The 21,288-nt window shown below is 36.7% G+C and overlaps 1 protein-coding gene across 2 annotated transcripts in view; it reads right to left on the minus strand.

Moving 5' to 3' along the window:
- LOC120514245 (collagen alpha-1(XXIV) chain) overlaps window positions 1–21,288 on the minus strand; it is a 327,082-nt gene that overhangs the window by 64,484 nt on the left and 241,310 nt on the right. For both annotated transcript variants that reach the window (XM_039734522.1, XM_039734521.1), the window contains exons 31-36: window positions 15,888–15,932; window positions 8,250–8,303; window positions 3,826–3,879; window positions 3,686–3,739; window positions 3,097–3,150; window positions 382–435 (exon numbers count right to left, since the gene is read on the minus strand). In XM_039734522.1, coding sequence (XP_039590456.1) covers window positions 382–435; window positions 3,097–3,150; window positions 3,686–3,739; window positions 3,826–3,879; window positions 8,250–8,303; window positions 15,888–15,932 — 315 coding nt within the window. The remainder of the gene's footprint in view (window positions 1–381; window positions 436–3,096; window positions 3,151–3,685; window positions 3,740–3,825; window positions 3,880–8,249; window positions 8,304–15,887; window positions 15,933–21,288) is intronic.

The following is a 21,288-nucleotide window of genomic DNA, read 5'->3' on the forward strand; positions in this document are numbered from 1 at the left end:
AGACTGCAAACTGACATGTTGTAGAAAGATGAGGAGGACCACCATGGTGTGCTAAGACCTTCGATTATATAATGCTCCTCAGTCATATTTTCTTAGTGTCAGCAGAGAAAAACGTTTAGTACCCCAGTGAGTAAGATGGAGAGTTTGCTTGAGAGCAGGTGTTTTAGTGTATGACATAGAGAAATGACCCACCAGTTAGTGGGTTAAGAGTGAGAGAAAGTTCATGGATGAATGGCAAAAGGTCAGGACTTCTCAAAAAGGGTCAGGAAATCAGTCCAAGTTGCTACCTGAATGTCTTTTATTATCTTTTGTCAATAAACTATGTTTTCATTTGTTACACATCCTTCACTACATTAATCACTAAGCATATACACCTCTTACCTTTGGTCCATCTTTTCCCTGACTGCCTTCTTCACCTGGAGGCCCTGGTTCCCCCTACTCACAAAAATTAAAACAAAATAGAGTTATAAGAATATACTGCATTATTCAGCATCCTGAATTTACCTCTGAAAATAAATATTGATATATGATCAGAAATCTACCCATAGTTTAGCAATGAAAGAAATTTGTTAACTTTACATACCATTGAGATTTTAATCGTTTAAAGAATATGAGAAATGAGATTAATAACATTTTAAAAATTCTCACGAACTGGAATTCATTAAATTTAAAAATATTAAAAATATCCCTTAGAATATTCCAGTGATTATTCTCACTGGATTGGTCACTAATATTCTAGGTTAGTCAAAATATGCATTTTAACTCTTTATTGCAAAATAACCATAAATGTTGTGGCTGAACTAACTGAAGTAGCAGAGACGTAATCTTTTATAGGGGTTGATGTTCTTCTCCATACATCTTGGTCCTGTATCTCTTCTTCAGTCAAGCCGTTTTCCTTCAGATATTCTTTTACTTTATCCATCCACCCCTGCTTTAGCCTCCTTCACTTTCTCTTCACCTTTATTTCCATTCCCATCACTCTTTTTCCCTAATATTCATTGTCTCTCCACATCACATGTCCATATCACTTCAGTCTACCTTCCTGTATTTTATTAGATATCTCTCCCACTTTTGTTGTACCTTTTTTATATTTATTCTCATTTCAGCCACATCTAACTTATTCTCCTACTCTCTCTTTACTGCTCATGTCTCAGCTCCATACATCATTGCCAGTTTTCCACCATCTGAAAAACCTTAAATTTAACCTTCATCTTAATGATTGATTTCAAAATCTCATAATTGAAGTTTTGGCTACATTTTACAATCAGGTGCCCTTCCTGACACTAATTCTTCCTATTTATTTGGGCTTGGGACTGGCACCAGGTTTGGCTGGTTTGCCACTTGGTGGCTAGTGAAAACTAATAACCATATACTGTAAGTATTAATTTGTGCATTCTGTTAGTATTGATTTTACTATTTACAGGATATTTTAAATAACATTTTTGTACTAAACTCAGCACCACATTTGGATAAGTTAATTACAAAAATAAAAAAAAGATCATGGCCTCTAGTTTCAATTATATGGAGCACCATTTTTTATATTCTGTTTTCATAAAATATTTTAACAGTGTGTGTATAGCAACAAACCAATGTCTTGTTTTGAAGTGGCTGAAAAAACACTATTTTCTGTAACTGTAATAAGTTATTGTTGGGATATCAGGATGAATGCTGTTTTTTAATTGCCTTTGTCTCTCTTTTTTATTTATTATGGCTCATCGTCCACCTACAGCTAGTACCATATTAGTAACATGGTAACCATTTTATTTCATTATAACTTACACAATATCGTTTTTTGTCCTAAAATTCTTGATACATTCAATCTCATACAAATTTATAAATAGTGAAAAAAATAAGAAAAAAAAATTCTATTTATTTCAAGTAATTTTCCATTTGCATCTTAGTACTGTTTTTACTTCCATGTACTGTAAATATAATTTTGGTGTTAGGGTCAAAAGTGCACTACTGAATTAACTTCAAATTCTGATTCTACAAAGGTCAAATGTCAAGATTTTAGCATGGTGTCTGTTTGCATGTCTGTGGAAAAACATAATTGATTTCATGTCTTAAAATTATAATTTTTGTTGGAAAAGTATGCATTGTTTTTTTGTTATGTGGAGCATCCGGATGACTACATCCCATCAAAGATTGAGCATTTTAAATCAAGTGGTTTCTGAAATATCCACTCTGAATGCCAAGACCATCGTTGGCATGAGTTGATTTTCATGTTTATGTCGCTATAAAATTTCCTTGTACATTGATCATAGTATATCGTACATTGGGTATTGCCATTGTCATGCTCATTTTCACATTTTTGATTTCAAAAATCTAAATATCATTTAGCAACACATGTTGAACTAAGTCACCAAACACAAAATGAACTTAAGAAACCTTTACTTGAAGAACCCAAAATAAATGCACACAACAGTATATTAAATTGATTACAAAGTACCAGTTCTTTCTGTAAAATAGACACACCATATTGTCCATGCCGCAACCATCACCTTTTCCAGTTACGCTTTTTCTTTTGTTTGTACTTTCAGAGCAAAGTATGACAATAGGCATGAGTGCATCTCTTTTTTTTGGTTAACATTTTGAGAAGCCTGCATCCATCATGTTTTTATGAATGTGTAAAACTGTCTATCTGGGCCATGTATACTTAAGAGTCTAAGCACCCATGTTGTGGCATGTCAATCAGAGCAAATGTGCTCACACAGCTGGACCTCAAAAACTACTGGTGACAATATTGTGCAGTAGCTGTTTGCCCACCTGAGCAGTTGCTGGCCTACAATTTCTAAAAATCACACGGTGAATGCCCGGCATTGCAGTAAGAATGCATGAAAGTTCTACACATGGTTGCTATAGCTCTGCGATGAAACAATGGCCTTGCAAAGCATAATTGGGTTCTTGCCAAAAAAAATGCATGTCTAAGCTGTCCACAAAGCGAATTTTCAGAAAAATATTCAGCAAGCAACGTTACTGGTGAACACAACATATTTGCTGTGAAAAACGTTTTGACGAACTTCACTGATTAACACTAGTATGGACCATTCCAAACTGATGTTTTAAATGTAAAATATTTCATGAAGATATCCTTACTCTGATTCCTTGCTGTCCCTGTTCGCCCTCATTTCCAGGTACTCCAAGGTCTCCCTAAAAAAAGAAGATAACAGTTGGCAGATAAAGAAAATTTATTTTATTACATCAGTTTTCATCATTGGATTATTTAATTTTTTATATAAGAAAAACTAAATGTATTATTTCATTATCTTTGTTTCGTTATCCTCTATACTAAAATTTGCCAGATTATTCTATTTTTCCAAAAAGTATTGTCTTCGATATCAAGAAATGGCCAATAAAAGAAAATGTTTCAACATACACTGTTCACAAATCTCTTTTTTATAAAGATCACTAGTAGTCTTGAAGAGAAAATTAAGGATTTGACTATTCACAATTTTTTTTTCCAATCTACTAAACAAAAAACTATAAGCACTTAAAGTTGCTATCTTACCAGTGTTAAACCTTTTAAAATTTTAGTCTAATGTCAACTCAGGTAGTTTTCATCACATCTAACATCATAACAATGTGGTCTTTTTAAAACATTTTGGATTAAAATAATTAAATATTTAGTTATTGTTAACGGAAAAAAAAAGAGTATCTGTGTACATCAGTATCCTGTTTCATTTACCTTTTCACCTGGTTCCCCCTGGTGCCCCAAATCTCCTTCTGGACCTGGGGGTCCCTAGAATACAATACAAACATACTTGAAATCGCCGATTGGTACTGTGTTTTTGTTAAAAAGAAAACAGAGAAATAATATTTTGTTACCTCAGGTCCAATTTCTCCTCCTTGACCAGGTTCACCTTGCAGACCTCTGAGGCCCTAAAAATAGTCAAATTATGTTACTAAAACTATACATAAAAGCAGGTACACAAAAATGTGACATCTGACATAATGTATGAATTTTTGTCATGAGTGCTCTTAAACAAGTATGTTTCTGGACACAATGTATGTTACCAGACCTTCCAGATAACTGTTCATGAAATGCTTCAGTGTCCATTACCTTATTTCAAATATATGACCCAGGAAATTCTCACTTAACCTTCCCAGGAATATATTGGGATAGTAATTCTATATCGGGGTGACCAGGCCATTTCCCAGGTTGATAGCATTTTGGGTATTTGGGACACTCACGCCTGGACAAACTTGTTAAGAAGGTAGGCTCTATTGTAGGAGTAAAGTTGGACAGTTTAACATCTGTGGCAGAGCGATGGGCATTAAGCAAACTCCTGTCAATCATGAATAATCCACTGCATCCACTGAACAGTGTCATTTCCAGGCAGAGGAGTAGCATCAGTGACAGTCTTTTGTCACTGTCTTCCTCCACTGACAGACTGAGGAGATCGTTCCTCCCCCACACTATGCGACTCTTCAATTCCACCCAGGGGAGTAAATGCTAACATTACTCAAAGTTATTGTCTGCTTTTTTTTTCATTTTTATTACTATTTAATTTAATATTGTTTCTTTGTATCAGTATACTGCTGCTGGATTATGTGAATTTCCCCTTGGGATTAATAAAGTATCTATCTATCTATTTAATTTACTGTTGCTTTTTTTTTTCTTTTTTGTGTCATCTAAGAAAAAATACATTTATGAGTAGCCATGGTTGAGTACCTTGTCTATTATGGCTATTTAATCAGTTATTAATTGAAATTGAAAAAAGAGATGAGTTACATATGAAGTAGTAAGGATGAGAGCATGTATTTTGCTATGTTTCCACTGTCCTAGAAAACTGCAAAAAGCTGAATTTCATAAAACGTAACTCCTCCAGTTTCCCAACTGCTGGTGGCAAATAGCATCTATGAAAGAGGAGGATGTATATTTCCAGTGATAAGGTGTGGTATCTGCTAAATTATAAAGCTTATTTTTTTTATCCTGACCTGGCTTAGAGCCTCCTTGTCGACAACTGCCTGCATTTTGTGGGCTTTACTAACTAAAGAGGGTATTATGCAAAAACAACAAAAAAAAAAAAGCTCCAAAGCACCATTACATCAAAGTCAGACCAATTATCAGACCCTTTTCGAAAGACTAACATAAGTAAACAAATATTTGTCAAATGATTTACCAAGACCCTAACTCATAAACTGAGTCTCTTATGACTTTTTCATTTGCATGTATGTCATTGGGTCGAGAGCCAGTGCAAACTGCCTGCTTTACCTTGCACTTTTCTGACTTTGATTATGCCTACACAAAGCCAGAAAACTCCAAGGAGTATCTGTAAGCTGCAGTATCTCTTTTCTATTTGGGAAATCACAAAGTCAACCTCTCTTTAACTCAAAGAGGCTGAAAGTGAATGTTCTTATTCTCTGGCAAAAATTCTAGTGCTGAATCAGCATTAAGTTTAGGGATTGTCTTTAACAATGAATTTATTTTGCCATACCAACTAAGGGCTTTTTCTCTAGATCAGAAATATTACAAAATTACAATGGTTTAATATGTCAAATCTTGTTTCTTCCCACTGTTCAAAGACATGCAGGTTAGGTGGATAAAAACCTACTTCATTCATCAGTATCAATCAAAACTGACCACTTGTAATGGCTTATTGTCATACTATTAAAATTGTGTAAAACATAATATAACTAGAATTAAGAAGTATGAATATACTGTATAACCCCAGTTTCTAAATTGCCAAAAGCTTACAAAACATTCTGCATCCATTTAACATATAAAATTGCAACTCTCATTAACCGCATGCTCCAAACCATTTATCATATTAATGTTTATGCTATAGAGTCTACATGGTGATCAAAGCATATATTTTTTAAAAATGTCCTGTACAAATAAAATTCCTGCAAGGAACAGATCCATTATCTATAGAACCTACAAATTCTGGAAGGGTGTGCTTGATAATTTACATTAGTCTCAGGAGCTAAATCAGGGCTGCACACCCATTATTTAAACAGAGAGTTGCTTTCTTAAGAGCTCCTGCTGAGGCTGCTCTTGTTGCTTTTTCAGCAGTCATTTTTATTGACTGCTAGTAATTCTTTCCTATTGCCTTTCTCCACTCTATGTTTCACAGTGAAACTTGGTGTTACTGCCTTCTCATCTTGGAATGGAGTGGAGGCAATCTTTTGTCATATTCCACTACAATTATTGATGTTTGCATATTTTGCTGTAAACTGTGGATTGGGCATAGGTTGGTGTCCTGGAGTGGAAAATTGTCAATGTTTGAAAAGCATGTTTATATTAAATTTTAATTATTTTGTTCAAGCAAACCAAATTTACAGGGCATTAATTACAGGAATTGCAAGCATCCAGTTGTATTGTACTAGTAATTTCTGCAGTTTTCCTTTTCAATTAGCTTATGACCTGACAATTGGAAATAAGTACAGATGCCACTGAAACTGTTTTATATAATTTATAACCTGGGAATAACTAGCAATTACAGAATTAGAAAGGAAGAAGTATACATTTATTTAAAAGATTAAACACAGGGCCATCTGTCATCCAGACAACATAGCCAATCAAATGTGTGCAATGTCACATATCCAAAAACCCTATGTGTCATTTTAACCGAGGTCAAGAGACACGAGTCCATGTGATTTGGAGGTCAGAAAACATAATCTAAGAATACCTCCTGTAAAAGTGAGACATTGTTTGGTTGTTAAAGAACTCCACATGCACATGCCTCAAAGCATGTTTTGCTCCCTTTAGAGGACAGTACTGAAAATATATGAGAAGTTACATTTGTTCAGGTGCTTGATGTTTCAAGGGTTTAAGAAGATTAGGAAAGATGGAGATGTAATGCTGGAAAGATATAAATGAAGGAGCCTTTGACAGTTTGTATGTTTCTTATAAAGAGAAAACGACTCTAACTCGAGAGAAGTTTCAAGAAACTAACTGGAATAAAAGGGGGACCTCACTCTGATGATAATAATAATACATTTTATTTATATAGGGCCTTTCTCATGCTCAAGGCGCTTAATTGAGTGAAGAACTCTTTGCTGAAAACCAGAGACTGAACTTTAATTTAAAATCCTGTTCAAAGACGCTCTCTTTATTAAATTATTTATGTGCATTCCTGGCATTCATTAAAGTATACTGTATATATTTAAATGCAGCAGGAAGAGTTTTAGGAACTTTGAAGGTCAACACAAAATTCCAACCTAGATACTAAGCGAAAAACCTATTGAGACAAACAGTTCTTTTTTATTAATTTGTACTTTTTTGTTCCACGCACAAGGGTTTTTTTCAGTGAGGCAGTTACTGCCAGATTTGACTGACTTAAACATAAGAAGTGTTATTTCATCTCTGGATCTCAGTTTACAAAGGACTTCATTGTTTGCATCCTGAAATAGTTATTCCATGCCATCCAGCATCTGCAATCTTTTACTCAGGCTAGATGTACTGAACTTATAAAGACATTGCTCAGCTAAAGATTTTGTACTACTGTTCAAGGGAACAGAGAAACTGTTAATTTATATAAATTAATTTTAGAGCTGAATAATAATATTGGTCCATGACAGCCTAACCTATCAATGCTAACACACACATTTACTAAGAGCCAGCATTGGCCAATTACACATATGTCATCATTGGTAATAACTAAGAGCAGACCTTGGTAAGTTGAAGAATAATAATTTTGTTTTTGTTCACACATTACAGAAAAACAGAGTTCAGCAAGTTGAGTTACATGAACAGAGTCTGACACCTAGTGGCATTCACAGCTGTTTGTTTAGTAATTTAAGTTCATTGCTTGCATTCAGCTTCAGGCCTTTTTTTTGTTTTTCTCTATATCTGCTTAAAGGAAACCTGATGAAACTAATTTAAATACAAATGCATTTTATTTAAATATTTATCTTTGGTTATCTAAGGAGAAAAATACATTTCTGGTAACATGGTAGAGTAGTGTAACTTTTTACAAGTTATATTATTTCAAATACTTTAATGATATTCACAGATTACGGCAATTAAACCATATCATTCACCCATTAAACATCTCTGCATAATGATAATTTTCTGATTAATAAATTAAAAATCTAACTTATATTTCTGGATTTTTTCTAGAAATAAGTATTGTACTTTCTAATAGTGCTTTTTGAATAAGCTTAGACTAAGCAGGGGAAAATCTAACTTTTTACAAAGCTAGTTAAACAGTTTAAGAAACATTTGAGGTCATACATATATTCAAACATATTCCTGTTTTTCTTATGGAAATTAGCAAAGCATATTTCACCACTTATTGACTTACAGGTTCACCTTGAATTCCTTTCTCTCCTGTATTTCCAGGATATCCAGGTAGACCCTTTAAAATAAAACCTTAATTATAAAAACATTCAAACATTGTACGTTAGAATATCACATAAAATTAGTGTTTCAACTTGTAAAGAAGACAAATTTAGAATTGAGTGGAGTGTGTATGTAGTTAAACAAAACTGTAAGTTGTTTGAAAGACTTATAGCTCAGCCCATTAACGCCGGCCTCCCTCCCACCTTCGGCCCTCACCAGTTTGCTTATAGATCAAATAGATGCATGGAAGATGCCATCAGTACAGCCCTCCATACACTGATGAGCCATCTGGAACACTCTTGGACCTATGTAAGAATACTGTCGATTATAGCTTGGCGTTTAATACAAAACCCTTAGCATACTAATCAATAAGCTGTATAACCTGAACTTTTCCCCCTCCTGAGGATCTGTCCTGGAGAGCAAACCCTCTGGCGGTGGTCAAAAAGTCCCAGCAACGACTGCATTTCCTGAGACTTCTCCAGAAAGTGGAAATGAAGGAGAAGCTGCTGTTGACCTTCTACCGCACAACCACTGAGAGTGTTTTAGCATATGGATGCTGGTTGTACAGCAGCAGACAGGAAAGCTTTGCAGAGAGTAATATCTACAGCAGAGAAAATCATTGGCTGCTCTCTGCCCTCCCTGAAAGATGTCTCCAGTGCCCAATGCCTCCGCAGAGCCACTAAAATCATTCAAGACCCTTCCCATCCTAGCCACTCACTGTTCACACTACTGCCTTTTGCCAGGCAGTGCAAGAGCATTAAAAGTAAAACAAAAAGATTTGCAGATAGTTTTTATCCTTGGACCATCAGTATTTTAAATTTTAAAAACTGTTACAATTTTTTTTCTACTACATATGACAATTACTTTAGTGAATAATAATTCCCTGTCTCTTATTTATGTACGTATGGTATTTATTTGTCACAGGATGTGTTCTTTTTATATTATTTGTATGTTGTTGTTTGATGAACTTACACTGTTTACAGTTATAGCTTTTACAATTTTATTTTACTGGTACAACGACAATAAAGGCTTCCTTCCTTCCTTCCTTCCTCCTAATAACAACAGTAATTTATACAATTTAACATTTTTTTAAAACTGAAGAGAGGAAATGCTAATTTAAATATTTCTACTTGTCAGCCACTTACATTAGGTTCAACCTTTACAAGATCAACTGAATACTTGCTCCAAAAATCAAGAACCAAAACTGCAAAAGTTTGATTGTATGGCTTTTCTTCCATTCCAGCGAGGTTCTCTAAGAATTTCACTTTCAAGTAAGGAGGAGGTCGGGTTTCAGTTTGTGTTTTTGTTTGGAAGGCTTGTGTAGGGGGGGGGTTTGGGGTCTCTGCTGCAGTGCTTTTTTTCTTTTGGGACTTGGCTGTGTTTCAGTGGTAGAAGAAGGTTTCTGGGCTGGGGTTTATGGGGCCTCCCCCACTTGCTGTGCCACTGAGGTGTAGCTTTAGCCATGATGTAAAATGCTGAAATCCTTAAAGAAAAGACATTTCAACATTCTTCAAATCACTGTAATTCTAAGAAAGAAATTTCAGTTTTCTTTTGCTTCATTATTACCATTTGTACCAGTAGAATTTCATGAAACCAATCCTTTTATTGGAAAACTGCTTTAGACTTACATTATATTGTTTGTTAAAGTTTCTGTTTACCAATGTTTTTAATTAGAAGCTTTTTCCTACACTAGCTGTACTGAGGGGAGTAATAAAAAGATCAGAGAAACTTATGGACTAACATTTATTTATAAATTTCTGATTTTTTTTCAATCTGCTTACTTTGATTTAAACTTTATTTTTAATATTGCAACTTAAAAATATATTAAAACTGTTAATAATTTGTTATAGCTGTCACCTTTTGGTGCCAACTAATGATTAGTAAGCTTAATGAATTTCAAAAGCATGTAGCACAAATGTAACGTGGTAAAGTAAACCGTGTATACAGGACTTTTTTGAATACATTACATTACATTATTTAAAAATGTACTAATTATTTATTTACTATTTAATTAATGATTTTTAATTTTAAAAGTTTCCCTCAATATGTTATTGAAGAGTTGAACATGTAGACTTCCAGTCCACAAAAAAGGGAATTGAAAGGGGTGAGCTCTACTAATATAATAATAAATTTAAATATGAATTTTGAACACATAGGCACCATGCCCTGTGGGAGTATCAACAGAGGCTCTGATAGATGGTAAAGACAAAGAGTTGTTGATACTGTATATGTGCTTGCCTGATTATCAAATAAAAATGGAATGTTTAATATATATAGTAGCATTGTAAGTTCAAAATGAAAGAAATATTTAATTCTGTTTTCCCTCCACTTTTCTTTTTTTCAATAAAATATTTATTTCACTTTGGACTTCCTTATTGCACTGATTCTATATATTTTTTACATTACGAAGCAATGCAAGAATGTAATGAAACATTAATTCAAAAGTTTGAAGCACTGTGTCTTATAAGACCATTGGTCCTGTGTAAAAGCACGGAGGAAGTACTTGTTAACTTATGGAAGCCATATGATGGCTGTCTGCACTTGAAGTTTAAAATTTTTAATTTGTGTTCTATTAGTAAACTGTTAGGCGCATAGACCGAAGAAAGCATTTACAGTGGGGGGGTAGTACATAACATCACAAAGTATTCAATAATGTTATAATGGCAATTTAATGTTGATTCAATCAAAACACAAAACCGTTAAAGAAGATGGCATAAAGGATAAAAAAATAGCACTGAGTTATTATATAATGTGTTTGATTAAATGCCCACCAAAAAAAGAATAATAATAAAATACAAATTAGAAATTGTACCTGCTAAAGATCACCATTTTACATTTGTCTATTTCTATCTTAATCAAAAAAGAGCATTTCAATCAGCTACAGAAAAAAGTGGGGTACACTGTGTTCAGTCATACCATATAATTTTTTTAATAAATTCCACCTATATTTTACTTAAAAAATCCGTTGATTATGGTTGTTGATTTATATTGGCAAGTGGTGAACAACAGTGTTGGCTGTTTCTAAAATGCAAGGCTATGCAATTTTGAGTTATTACTCCAGTTACTTGGTGACTCTGACCTGGGTAAATGGATTTAAAAAGATGGATGGACAGACGGATGTCAAGTGTGGTATATACTGTACAGTAAAGGGAAGTGCACGGCTGACCAAGTGTATGATGGTAGGACAAATGGTCAAATATAACATCATAGTAGGTAGTGATTGGCAACACTGCATAAGACAGTTTTGGACTCATACATTTGTCAGAAAATGATACAGATGAAAAAAATAGGGGAAGAACTGTCTTTTGTAAACTCAATTTGTCTAAACAAAACTGGCAATGAAAGAAAAACACAAACTGTAAAATAAAAGCTGTAATCTAGTGAGGCAAAGAAATTGTTATTAGAAAGTGATTGATTAAAATGAAAAATGTAGGACCTTCTATCTTTGATGACATTACGCTTTTGCAGATGTTCTTATACAAACTGATCAAACTGTCTGTCGCAGAGCATGATGAGAATTATAGTCTTTGTGTCTGGATTGCCACAAGGCCAGGGAAGAGATGAATAAATGAGGGCAGGGGAGGAGTTATAAAGATTAAGTACATTTGTTGCTGGATCAGTTGCATGAATTTGACTGTTTGAGAAGTGGCATAGTTTTTGGTTTGTGTTAACAAAGCAAAATGGTAAATGTTTTTGAAGAATCCATTTCAGTGGAATTTCTGCCATGTCAGTATAGGATGCCACCCCCCCCCCTTTTTCAAGGTTGTGTAAGGACAATTAGGGGAGATGACTGCATTTGTAGGCCATGAAGATGTTTGCTTAAGCGTTTCTTCAGATACTGTGTATGCGTTCTATTTGGAAGTTCAGGTTGATCCTTTACTTTGGTATGAGTGGCAGTTTCTTGCTGTTATATCAGTTGTTGTTCATCACCAGTGAAACATCCATCCATTATCCAACCCGCTATATCCTAACTACAGGGTCACGGGGGTCTGCTGGAGCCAATCCCAGCCAACACAGGGCACAAGGCAGGAAACAAACACTGGGCAGGGTGCCAGCCCATTGCAGGGCGCGCACACACGCACACCCACACACCAAGCACACACTAGGGACAATTTAGGATCACCAATGCACCTAACCTGCATGTCTTTGGACTGTGGGACAGCTCCTGCTTTTAGCCCAATGCTGAGGTGAGGTCATGGATGCTGATGTTTATCTTGGTGAAACAGTGTGTATGACTTTATTTGGCATGCACAGTGTAAGATTGTAGAGGAAACTGGCAGCACATTTTTTTCCCCTCAGTTGACATTTTTGCCATTGGCATGTGGAATGTGCCTCACTGCAAAGGGGTATATCAATTTTCTTTGTTCTGGAAGTTATTTGTGGATGTGCCGCTGTGGATTTTCTGTAGATGTCACTGAAGTTCAGTCCATGTGCATGCTGCAGGCTTGTGCCTCCATTCTGTTGATATTTCCATGCATTTCATATCAGAGAATGAATGTGAGCTTCCTCATCTATGGTGGCTGTAAGAAGGACTAAAAGTTAACACATTTTGTGTAGTGATTCAGTGTTTGTAAACTACACTTTTAATGCTGGTGTTACATTTATTAGCTTAAGAAGACAATATTGAAAAGAATATTTTTAACTAATAAAGGCTGACTTCCATCCTAGCGTAACAGTGCCCGATATGCAAATAAATGAACTAAAAGTACTTATAAATTTAAGTCTTTCCCCCACTTTACAACTAAAAGAAATTATATTTCATACTATACACATTTCAATTACAAATAGCTAATTAAATGAATAGGAAACATTTAAACGCATTATTTTAAATATATAATATTACGTCATAGAAATAACAGAATATTTTACTTTTTTTTTTTAAATTGTTTCAGCAAATCGTTTAAGGAACTATATGCAATTATTTTCATTCTCCCTTATACTTGTGAGATACAAAAGTTGCAGCGTATTCCTTAGAGGAAAAATGAGCATGTTCTTACTAAAACAGGAAACTGTGACTAAACATAATTATGACTTTGTCGTCTCTAGAATGTTGTAGAAACTGACAGTCAAAAACTGGACAAGAACATTTCATTTTTTTAAGCAACTCTTACTTACTACAGCTCTCATCTGGCTATTTCTGAGCTGAATATATTCCAGGCTACATATAATATATACAGTAACTTTAAATAGCTGCCTGTTGAGCAGTATATTTGCCTGTTGAGTAGCAATAATAATAATAATAATAATAATAATAATAATACATCAAAACTATTGCAATTTAGCATGTGGCAAACACATCCTACAGAATACACTAGGTGTCACTCTTAGCATTATGATCACATCTTTTTTTCCCACTACATCTTAATACTAAGGTAGTTGCCTCTGGATAGCATTAATAAATTAGCTTTTTCCCTTCCTCACTCAAAATAAAAACCTAAACAGTGTGCTGATAGTAATTTTGTTGAATCATCAAAGGACAAAATCTTAACATTTTAAGAAATGTTTGAAGTACCCATGCTGATACTGCTATGTAGCAGAGATCTTGATGTGGTCAAGAAAAGTACTGCCAGATGTTTAGTTGCATTATAAGCATACAAAGACTCATAAAAGCACAAAATTACTGCATCAGCTTTGCATGTTCTTCCACAAAATGCACTTCTTTGACAGGAACACATTATTTTACTCTTTGTTGTCTCTGAGTCACACATACTATTTGTACATAAGGTATAGATAGATTTTCATTAAAAATTCCTTGAATAGGTGATATTTTTGACAACTAAAAATTATGCCACGATTTAAGCATATTTCAATCCCTTTAACAAATAAGTTTATTATTGTATCTTTGCTCTATAAATTAACTAAGAACTTTGATTATACAGTTTACACACTACATACTCTCATCTTTGAGAACTGATGCCAGTCTCTCTTTAAATTTCAATGACTAATGCTTAATTAACAAAACTCAAGAAAACGTGGGCCTATTTTACATCCATCCATCCATTATCCAACCCACCATATCCTAACTACAGGGTCATGGGGATGTGTTGGAGCCAATCCCAGCCAACACAGGGCACAAGGCAGGAAACAAACCCCGGGCAGGGTGCCAGCCCACAACAGGGGCCTATTTTAAAGTCTAAAAAAACTTTTAAACTGCTGCTGATATTCAAAGTCAAACTTTGTAATAGTCACTTCTAAATTCTACTTATTTCAAAAAGCAGCCAGATTAAACATTGTTGTCTCCTTGATTTATTACTGGAAAATTGCCAAATAACAATTGTAAAATCAGTTAATTTTCCTTCAGTTTGAAAGTAGAACATGAACTGTCTAAAATGCTCTACTTAATTAAAAAATAAATTAAGCAATATTCACAGTGGCTCCTACTGCTACTAGATTACATATATGAAATAAAGACATCACGGTAAATCTATATTCAGTAACTTTGATCAGAATGCAAAATTCCATAAGTTACTAACTGATTTAATGCAATTTAGTATAATTCAATTATACTTTCAAACTTTTATACTTGTGGACTTGCAGACTTTTTGGTTTTTCACAAATCAGTTATTCCTTCTACAACGAGCTGACTTTAGTGACAAACATGTAAGTTTAAACATAATAATTTATTGAGAAGACTTGAAATCAAGACATTTTGCCCATTGTCAAGTAAAACATAACTGGCGTACTTGGTAGTAACATTCTGACACTGTTGATATCTTCTCTGATCATTGCCACATTTCTTGATTTCATTACTAAAAATATTCAAATAATTGCCTAAGTGTTCATACTTACAAAGACGTCTACATTAATTATCAGAGTCCCTCATGGATAGCATATATATTCATCTAAGGTATTGAGGTACTGACTTTAACTAAAAAGATCATTTCATATTGTATGACAACTGTGGATACTCTAATAACCTCATGTGATTACAGTCCTAGATATCTGGGAAATCAGTTGGTGCTGGGATTCTTGGTTTCAACATTTTCTTTGCACAGCTTCTGCTATACACTTACTTGCTGGAATTATTATCCTATCCCTGTCTGTGAAATTGATACTGAAGCCAACCTTTTCTCTTTCACATTATGAAAGGTACTTAATTTTCAATTTTTAACTTTGTTCTTTGATGTAAATATGCCGCTGAATGTTTACAATACTATTAAGTACATGTAAAGGTGTATTGATTTCGTCTAGGGAAACAATAATTTGCTTTCCTTAAAGGGTCTTGTGACTCTTTAAGGAAAGTTTCTTTCTCTTTTGATCAAAGTGACTATTCTGTGATTACGGTGAAAAGCAAACAGGCATGGAGGCAGAGAATGAAATCTTCTTTAAGTTTCTCAGACATCTCTACATATCTGTATCATGCCTCAGTAAATAAATCTAATCTCGTAAAGCTACTAACCATTCAACATTATAAACAATATATACAGTACACTATACTTTTCAAACATTAGCAATAATACTCTAATAAATTGTATTATTTTGTTTATTGGAAGCCAGCTTTGGTTATTTCTTGAAAAGTACTCTATTATGAACTTTGTTCATAAATTCAAAGTCAGGTGTTATCTCTGTGAAGCACACTTTAAACAAGCAAACTACTTACAGGAATTCCTTGAGGACCTCTTTCTCCTGGGTCTCCAGCTTTTCCCTAAAATAAAAAAATAAAAAAGTCAGAATATTCGCATGAAAACATAACTTTTATCAAAGTGATGTAGGTCTGAATATTACTTTTGTGACATTGGGAAACACAAAAGTTCTACTTCAAAGCAGTGCTCCAACACGCATTTATCAGTTATAAAAATCGGGAGTGGTCTCCCCTAGACTTTCTCATATACTCAGATATGGGGATGGATATTTGAGAAGTAAACCGCAAGACAATGATTATATATACTAATAAAAGGCAAAGGCCTCACTGACTGACTGACTGACTCATCACTAATTCTCCAAGTTCCCGTGTGGGTAGAAGGCTGAAATTTGGCAGGCTCATTCCTTACAGCTTACTTACAAAAGTTGGGCAGGTTTCATTTCGAAATTCTACGTGTAATGGTCATAACTGGATGGTATTTTTCTCCATTTACTGTAATGGAGTTGAGCTCGAAAGCCGTGGGGGGGCGGAGTTTCATGTGACATCATCACGCCTCCCACGTAATCACGTGAACTGACTGTCAACGCAGTGCGTAGAAAACCAGGAAGACCTCCAAAAAGCACTGAAGAAAACATGCATTATATGATTGAGAAGGCAGCGAAAAAATAAGAAGCGAGCGAGTGACATATACTACCATATTCATGAGTGCTGCTACTTCGGAAAGAAAGCAAGGTGTAAACCTAAACTTTAAATTAAGTTCATAGGCGTTTCTCATGCCCACGGGTAATGCGGTTTAATGAGAGGACGCAGGATATAAAGGAGAGTTTTGATCACTTTGTAACTAAGTTAAAATTGCAGGTGAAGGGGTGTGCTTATGCAAATTCCGAGAGACTGTGTTTGTGGGGGATTGACAGTTAAGGCGGGTGGGGGAGTCACGTCATCATCTCCCCTCCCATTTACCTAATTTCGCTCTGAGCTGAGCTCCGCGGCTAACGCCGTCTTTCGAAGCAACTTCGTCACACTGCCACCAAATACTCACAGAAAAATCCACAAGTTAATACACACGCTGTCTCTAGAGTTTCTCCACACTGAATCCTCCAGGCACTACTTACAAAAAGTTACATTGCCAATCGTGTTACGTTATTTTTAAAATGTTTCCTTTTCTTAGCACAAGCACAGCTGAGAAGCTTCGATGCATGTGCTCCATAACACGTTAAAAAATAATGCATTTAATCACACTTTGCATTACAAGCAAAGGGGAACTTTTGTTAATGCGTGATTTCCTGGTACACCGATTACTTTGATCAGCGCATCCCTATTCATTTTACCCTCGCACCACCTTGGTTTGAGAAGAAGTATGAAAAAATATAAGGTTAACACAGAAAAACAGATCACCAATTCAAGCTTTATGAATAATCGATTCGCCATCAATAATTGTTTTGGTAAAGCCATACTCAGTGTAATCCTCCTTCCATTTTATAATTTTTCCACCACTAGCCATGATTAAATGAACGGTAACAAAGTAAGAGCGAAGCGAGGGTGACTTATTTAGGCAGGCATATATATGACAGCAACACTCATGACAATGTCAATTATTATTAAAATGTTTCCTTTTCTTTTTCATTACTTCTTTAACACACTACTTCTCCGCTGTGAGGCGTGGCTGTTTTGCTATATATATTGTCACACACGTGCGAGTTGGAGGCCAAGAGCCCAAAGGTGAGTGAAATCTCGCGAGACAAGGGTTTATCACGTGGTACTTACCTGAATCTCTTTTTACCTACAGAAAACTGGAAGAAAAATAAACCCATCCATTTTCAGTTCCAAAATGGCCGCGATGACGTCACTTCCGGTTCCACACTCAACTACTCCTGTCTACTCACGATGACGTTGGTTCCGTGGTCCCGCCTCCAATCGTCACTTCCTGCCAACCATTTCCTCTCCCATCATCCCATCTGTTATTTAAACGCCATTTTGTTACAGTTATTCATTCATTCTGTACTGAAAAGTCAATTTGAATCAACCGTATTTTCACTTTGTCTGGACGACAATATATGGGGATGATCCCCAAATCTTTTTCTATTTTGAAAGACTCTTTATTTATTACAATTGGCGTAGCCGGCAGGACTCTTGTTCAACATGACCGAAGAACAGGACCTCAACACTGTACTGAATACAATTATGGGCGATCTCCAAACTCTGAAGACTCAGATGGGGGAAACCAGGACCCAATTAGCGGAAACCGAGGCTCGTTCCCATGCTGGTGCACGGTCGGAGGTAGCTCGGTCACAGCCAATTCAGTTAACCACCTTGACTGAATCAGATGACATCGAGTCTTATTTTTGATTTTGAGCGTGCGCTAAGCGGAGCGCTGGCGAGGTCGGAGTGGGCGTACCTACTGGCTCCCTATTTGAAGGGAACGGCGCAGAGGGCTTACTACGACTTAACTGAGGAGCAGGTGGCCAATTATGATGTGCTAAAATTGGAGGTGTTCAAACGCTACGCCGTTTCACCGGAACAACAGGCGAGAGAGTGGAGGGAGTGGCAATTTGATCCAGAAAGGCCGTTAAGAACTCAGGGCTTTGAAGCCTGGGGTAAGGTGTGTCGCTGGCTACGGCCCGACATCAACTCCTCCCACAAAATGGCTGAGCTCCTTGCGTGCAAGACATTCGTACATGCCCTCCCTGACCACATCGCCCAACAAGTCCGTAAGCATAATTACGAGGATATGGACACCTTGATCCAAATAGCGGGCGTCATTGGGCAGCCTGTAAATCAGGGCGGTCGGAAAGGACCTCTCGCCGAACCCAACAGATATGTGGGGCAGCTCCTGAGCCCCCCCAACAAACTCCTGAACCTGCCGTTCGTAGAAGGGACAGACTAGCCGGTCTCCCTCGCTGTTTCAAGTGTGGGGAGATCGGACATCTGTCCCCGAACTGTGCCTACGAGCCTATGGATTGCTCGGTAGTAAGGGGAGAAAGGTACTGTGCCACAGTGATTAATCCTCTGTCTCTTCCATATACAGGTGCAGTTATTATAAATGGCAGAAAGGTAAGGGCAATGTTTGATTCCGGGAGTAACATTTCCATTGTTGCTACCTGTTACGTATTACCGCAACAGTGGACTAAAGGGAAAACCAGTCTAAAATGTATACATGGGGATATTAAATATTATAAAACAGCCAGGTGTGTAATATCAGTAGCTCATAAATTAACCAGTATGGCTATGGCTGTATTACCCGATCCCCCTTTTCCAGTCATATTAGGAAGAGATTGGAATAAAATTAACAGCGGGAATAACGTAACTGCATCTAATAAGAATTTGGGCTTAGTGATGGAGAATAATGCTCCGACTGCCTCCACGCCGTGTCCCTCAGTAGCACGGATCCATACGGGTACCCAGTGCGAAGGTTTTGATGTCCCATCGTCCTCTACGGGAGCTGATACAGTCGGCGAGAAGGCGTAGTGACAGTAGCCCCTCCCATTGAACTCGAAAGAGATCCTATACAAAACTTAACGTCCCAGTTCATATTAACTCCATCGTCATTCAAAAGAGAACAATGGAATGATGATTCGTTAAAAAATGCTAGAAATGCAGTAGTATCTACCGAGGGTTATACAACCCTAGATCCCATGCCACCGATGCGTTCTTTGTAATTAAAAATGATTTATTATATAGAGTGGCAGAACACGGGGGTGAAGTGCGGGCTTTGTTGTTAATCCCACGTACTTTTCGGCGAAAGGTATGTGAATTAGCACATGCCCACCTTCTAGGAGCCCATTTAGGCTCTGAAAAAACTTTGGAGAGGACAAAACTCTGATTTTATTGGCCCGGAGTTAATGAGGAGGTCAGGCGATTTTGCACTTCATGCCGGAGTGTCAACTTCGCCAGATACCCAGAAGGTCTAAAGCTCCTCTTATTCCCCTTCCCCTGATTGACATCCCGTTTGAACGATTTGGTATTGATCTTGTTGGTCCATTAGAACCCTCGTTAAAAGGTTTTAAATATATTTTAGTTCTAGTAGATTATGCCACTCGCTTTCCAGAAGCTGTTCCGTTGCGCTCAGCTAATTCAAAAAATATTGCACGGGAATTAGTAGGAATATTCGCGTGTTGGGATCCCCAAGGAGGTCTTAACAGATCAAGGGACTCCTTTCACTTCAGAAACGTTCAGGGAAGTGGCCAAATTACTCAGGATAAAACATCTGAAAACATCGGTTTATCATCCCCAAACTGATGGATTGGTTGAACGTTTTAATCAGATTAAAACAGATGTTACGCAAGGTAGTTAACGAGGACGGAAGAAACTGGGATCAGTTGCTTCCTCTCGTTTGTTTGCCTATCGGAAGTCCCTCAAACCTCAACAGGGTTTTCTCCTTTTGAATTATTATATGGAAGGCAACCCAGGGGGCTTTTGGACATGTTAAAAGAAGGATGGGAGGAGGAGGTACTCCCTACTTCAAATATTCTTGAATATATCGCGCAATTACGCGATAGACTAGAGAAAATCAGACCTATCCTAAAAAAGAATTTAGAAAAAGCACAAGCAGCACAGTCACGCTATTATAATAGAAACACCACCATTCGGGAATTTGTCCCGGGTGATCGTGTTATGGTATTATTCCCAACCTCCCATTATAAATTATTAGCTCATTGGCAAGGATCTTATGAAATTAAAGAAAGAAAAGGTCTTGTTGACTATTTAGTTAAACAACCTAATCGTCGACCGACCGAAAGAGTATATCATATCAACTTGCTGAAACCGTGGAGGGAAAGGGAGCCCGATCCCTCCTCCGGACAGCCTAGTTCACTTTTTATGTCCTGTGCCAAACTTAATTTTGGTTCCAATTTGACCCCAGAACAGCGACAAGATCTCGAAAAGGCTATCTTGTCTGTACCGAGGTGGTGGATGAATTACCTGGGCGTACTGCGTTGATTGCGCGATATTATTACGGACCCTGGAGTGATTGTCAGGGAGAGACCTTACAGACTCCGGAGGCAAAGCGGAAGTGGAATTGGAAATTAGGCGAATGCTGGATTTAGGGGTTATCGAAGAAAGCTATAGCCCTTGGTCTAGTCCAATTGTTCTAGTTTCTAAGCCCGATGGGTCTTGGAGGTTCTGTAATGACTTCCGACGACTCAATGGGTCTCCAAGTTTGATGCGTATCCGATGCCGCGAGTGGATGATCTGCTCGATCGACTAGGAAGCGCTCAATTCCTAACTACCCTTGACATGACAAAAGGTATTGGCAAATTCCTTAATGGATTCTGCAAAAGAAAAACGCATTTAGCACTCCCAGCGGACATTGGCAGTACAGGGTCCTTCCTTTTGGTTTGCACGGGGCGGCAGCTACTTTCCAACGTCTGGTAGACACACTGCTACGGCCCCACAATTCCTATTGTGCCGCCTACCTAGATGA

This window comes from Polypterus senegalus, chromosome 14 (genome assembly GCF_016835505.1).
Source record: "Polypterus senegalus isolate Bchr_013 chromosome 14, ASM1683550v1, whole genome shotgun sequence".
Classification (NCBI taxonomy): Eukaryota; Metazoa; Chordata; class Cladistia; order Polypteriformes; family Polypteridae; genus Polypterus; species Polypterus senegalus.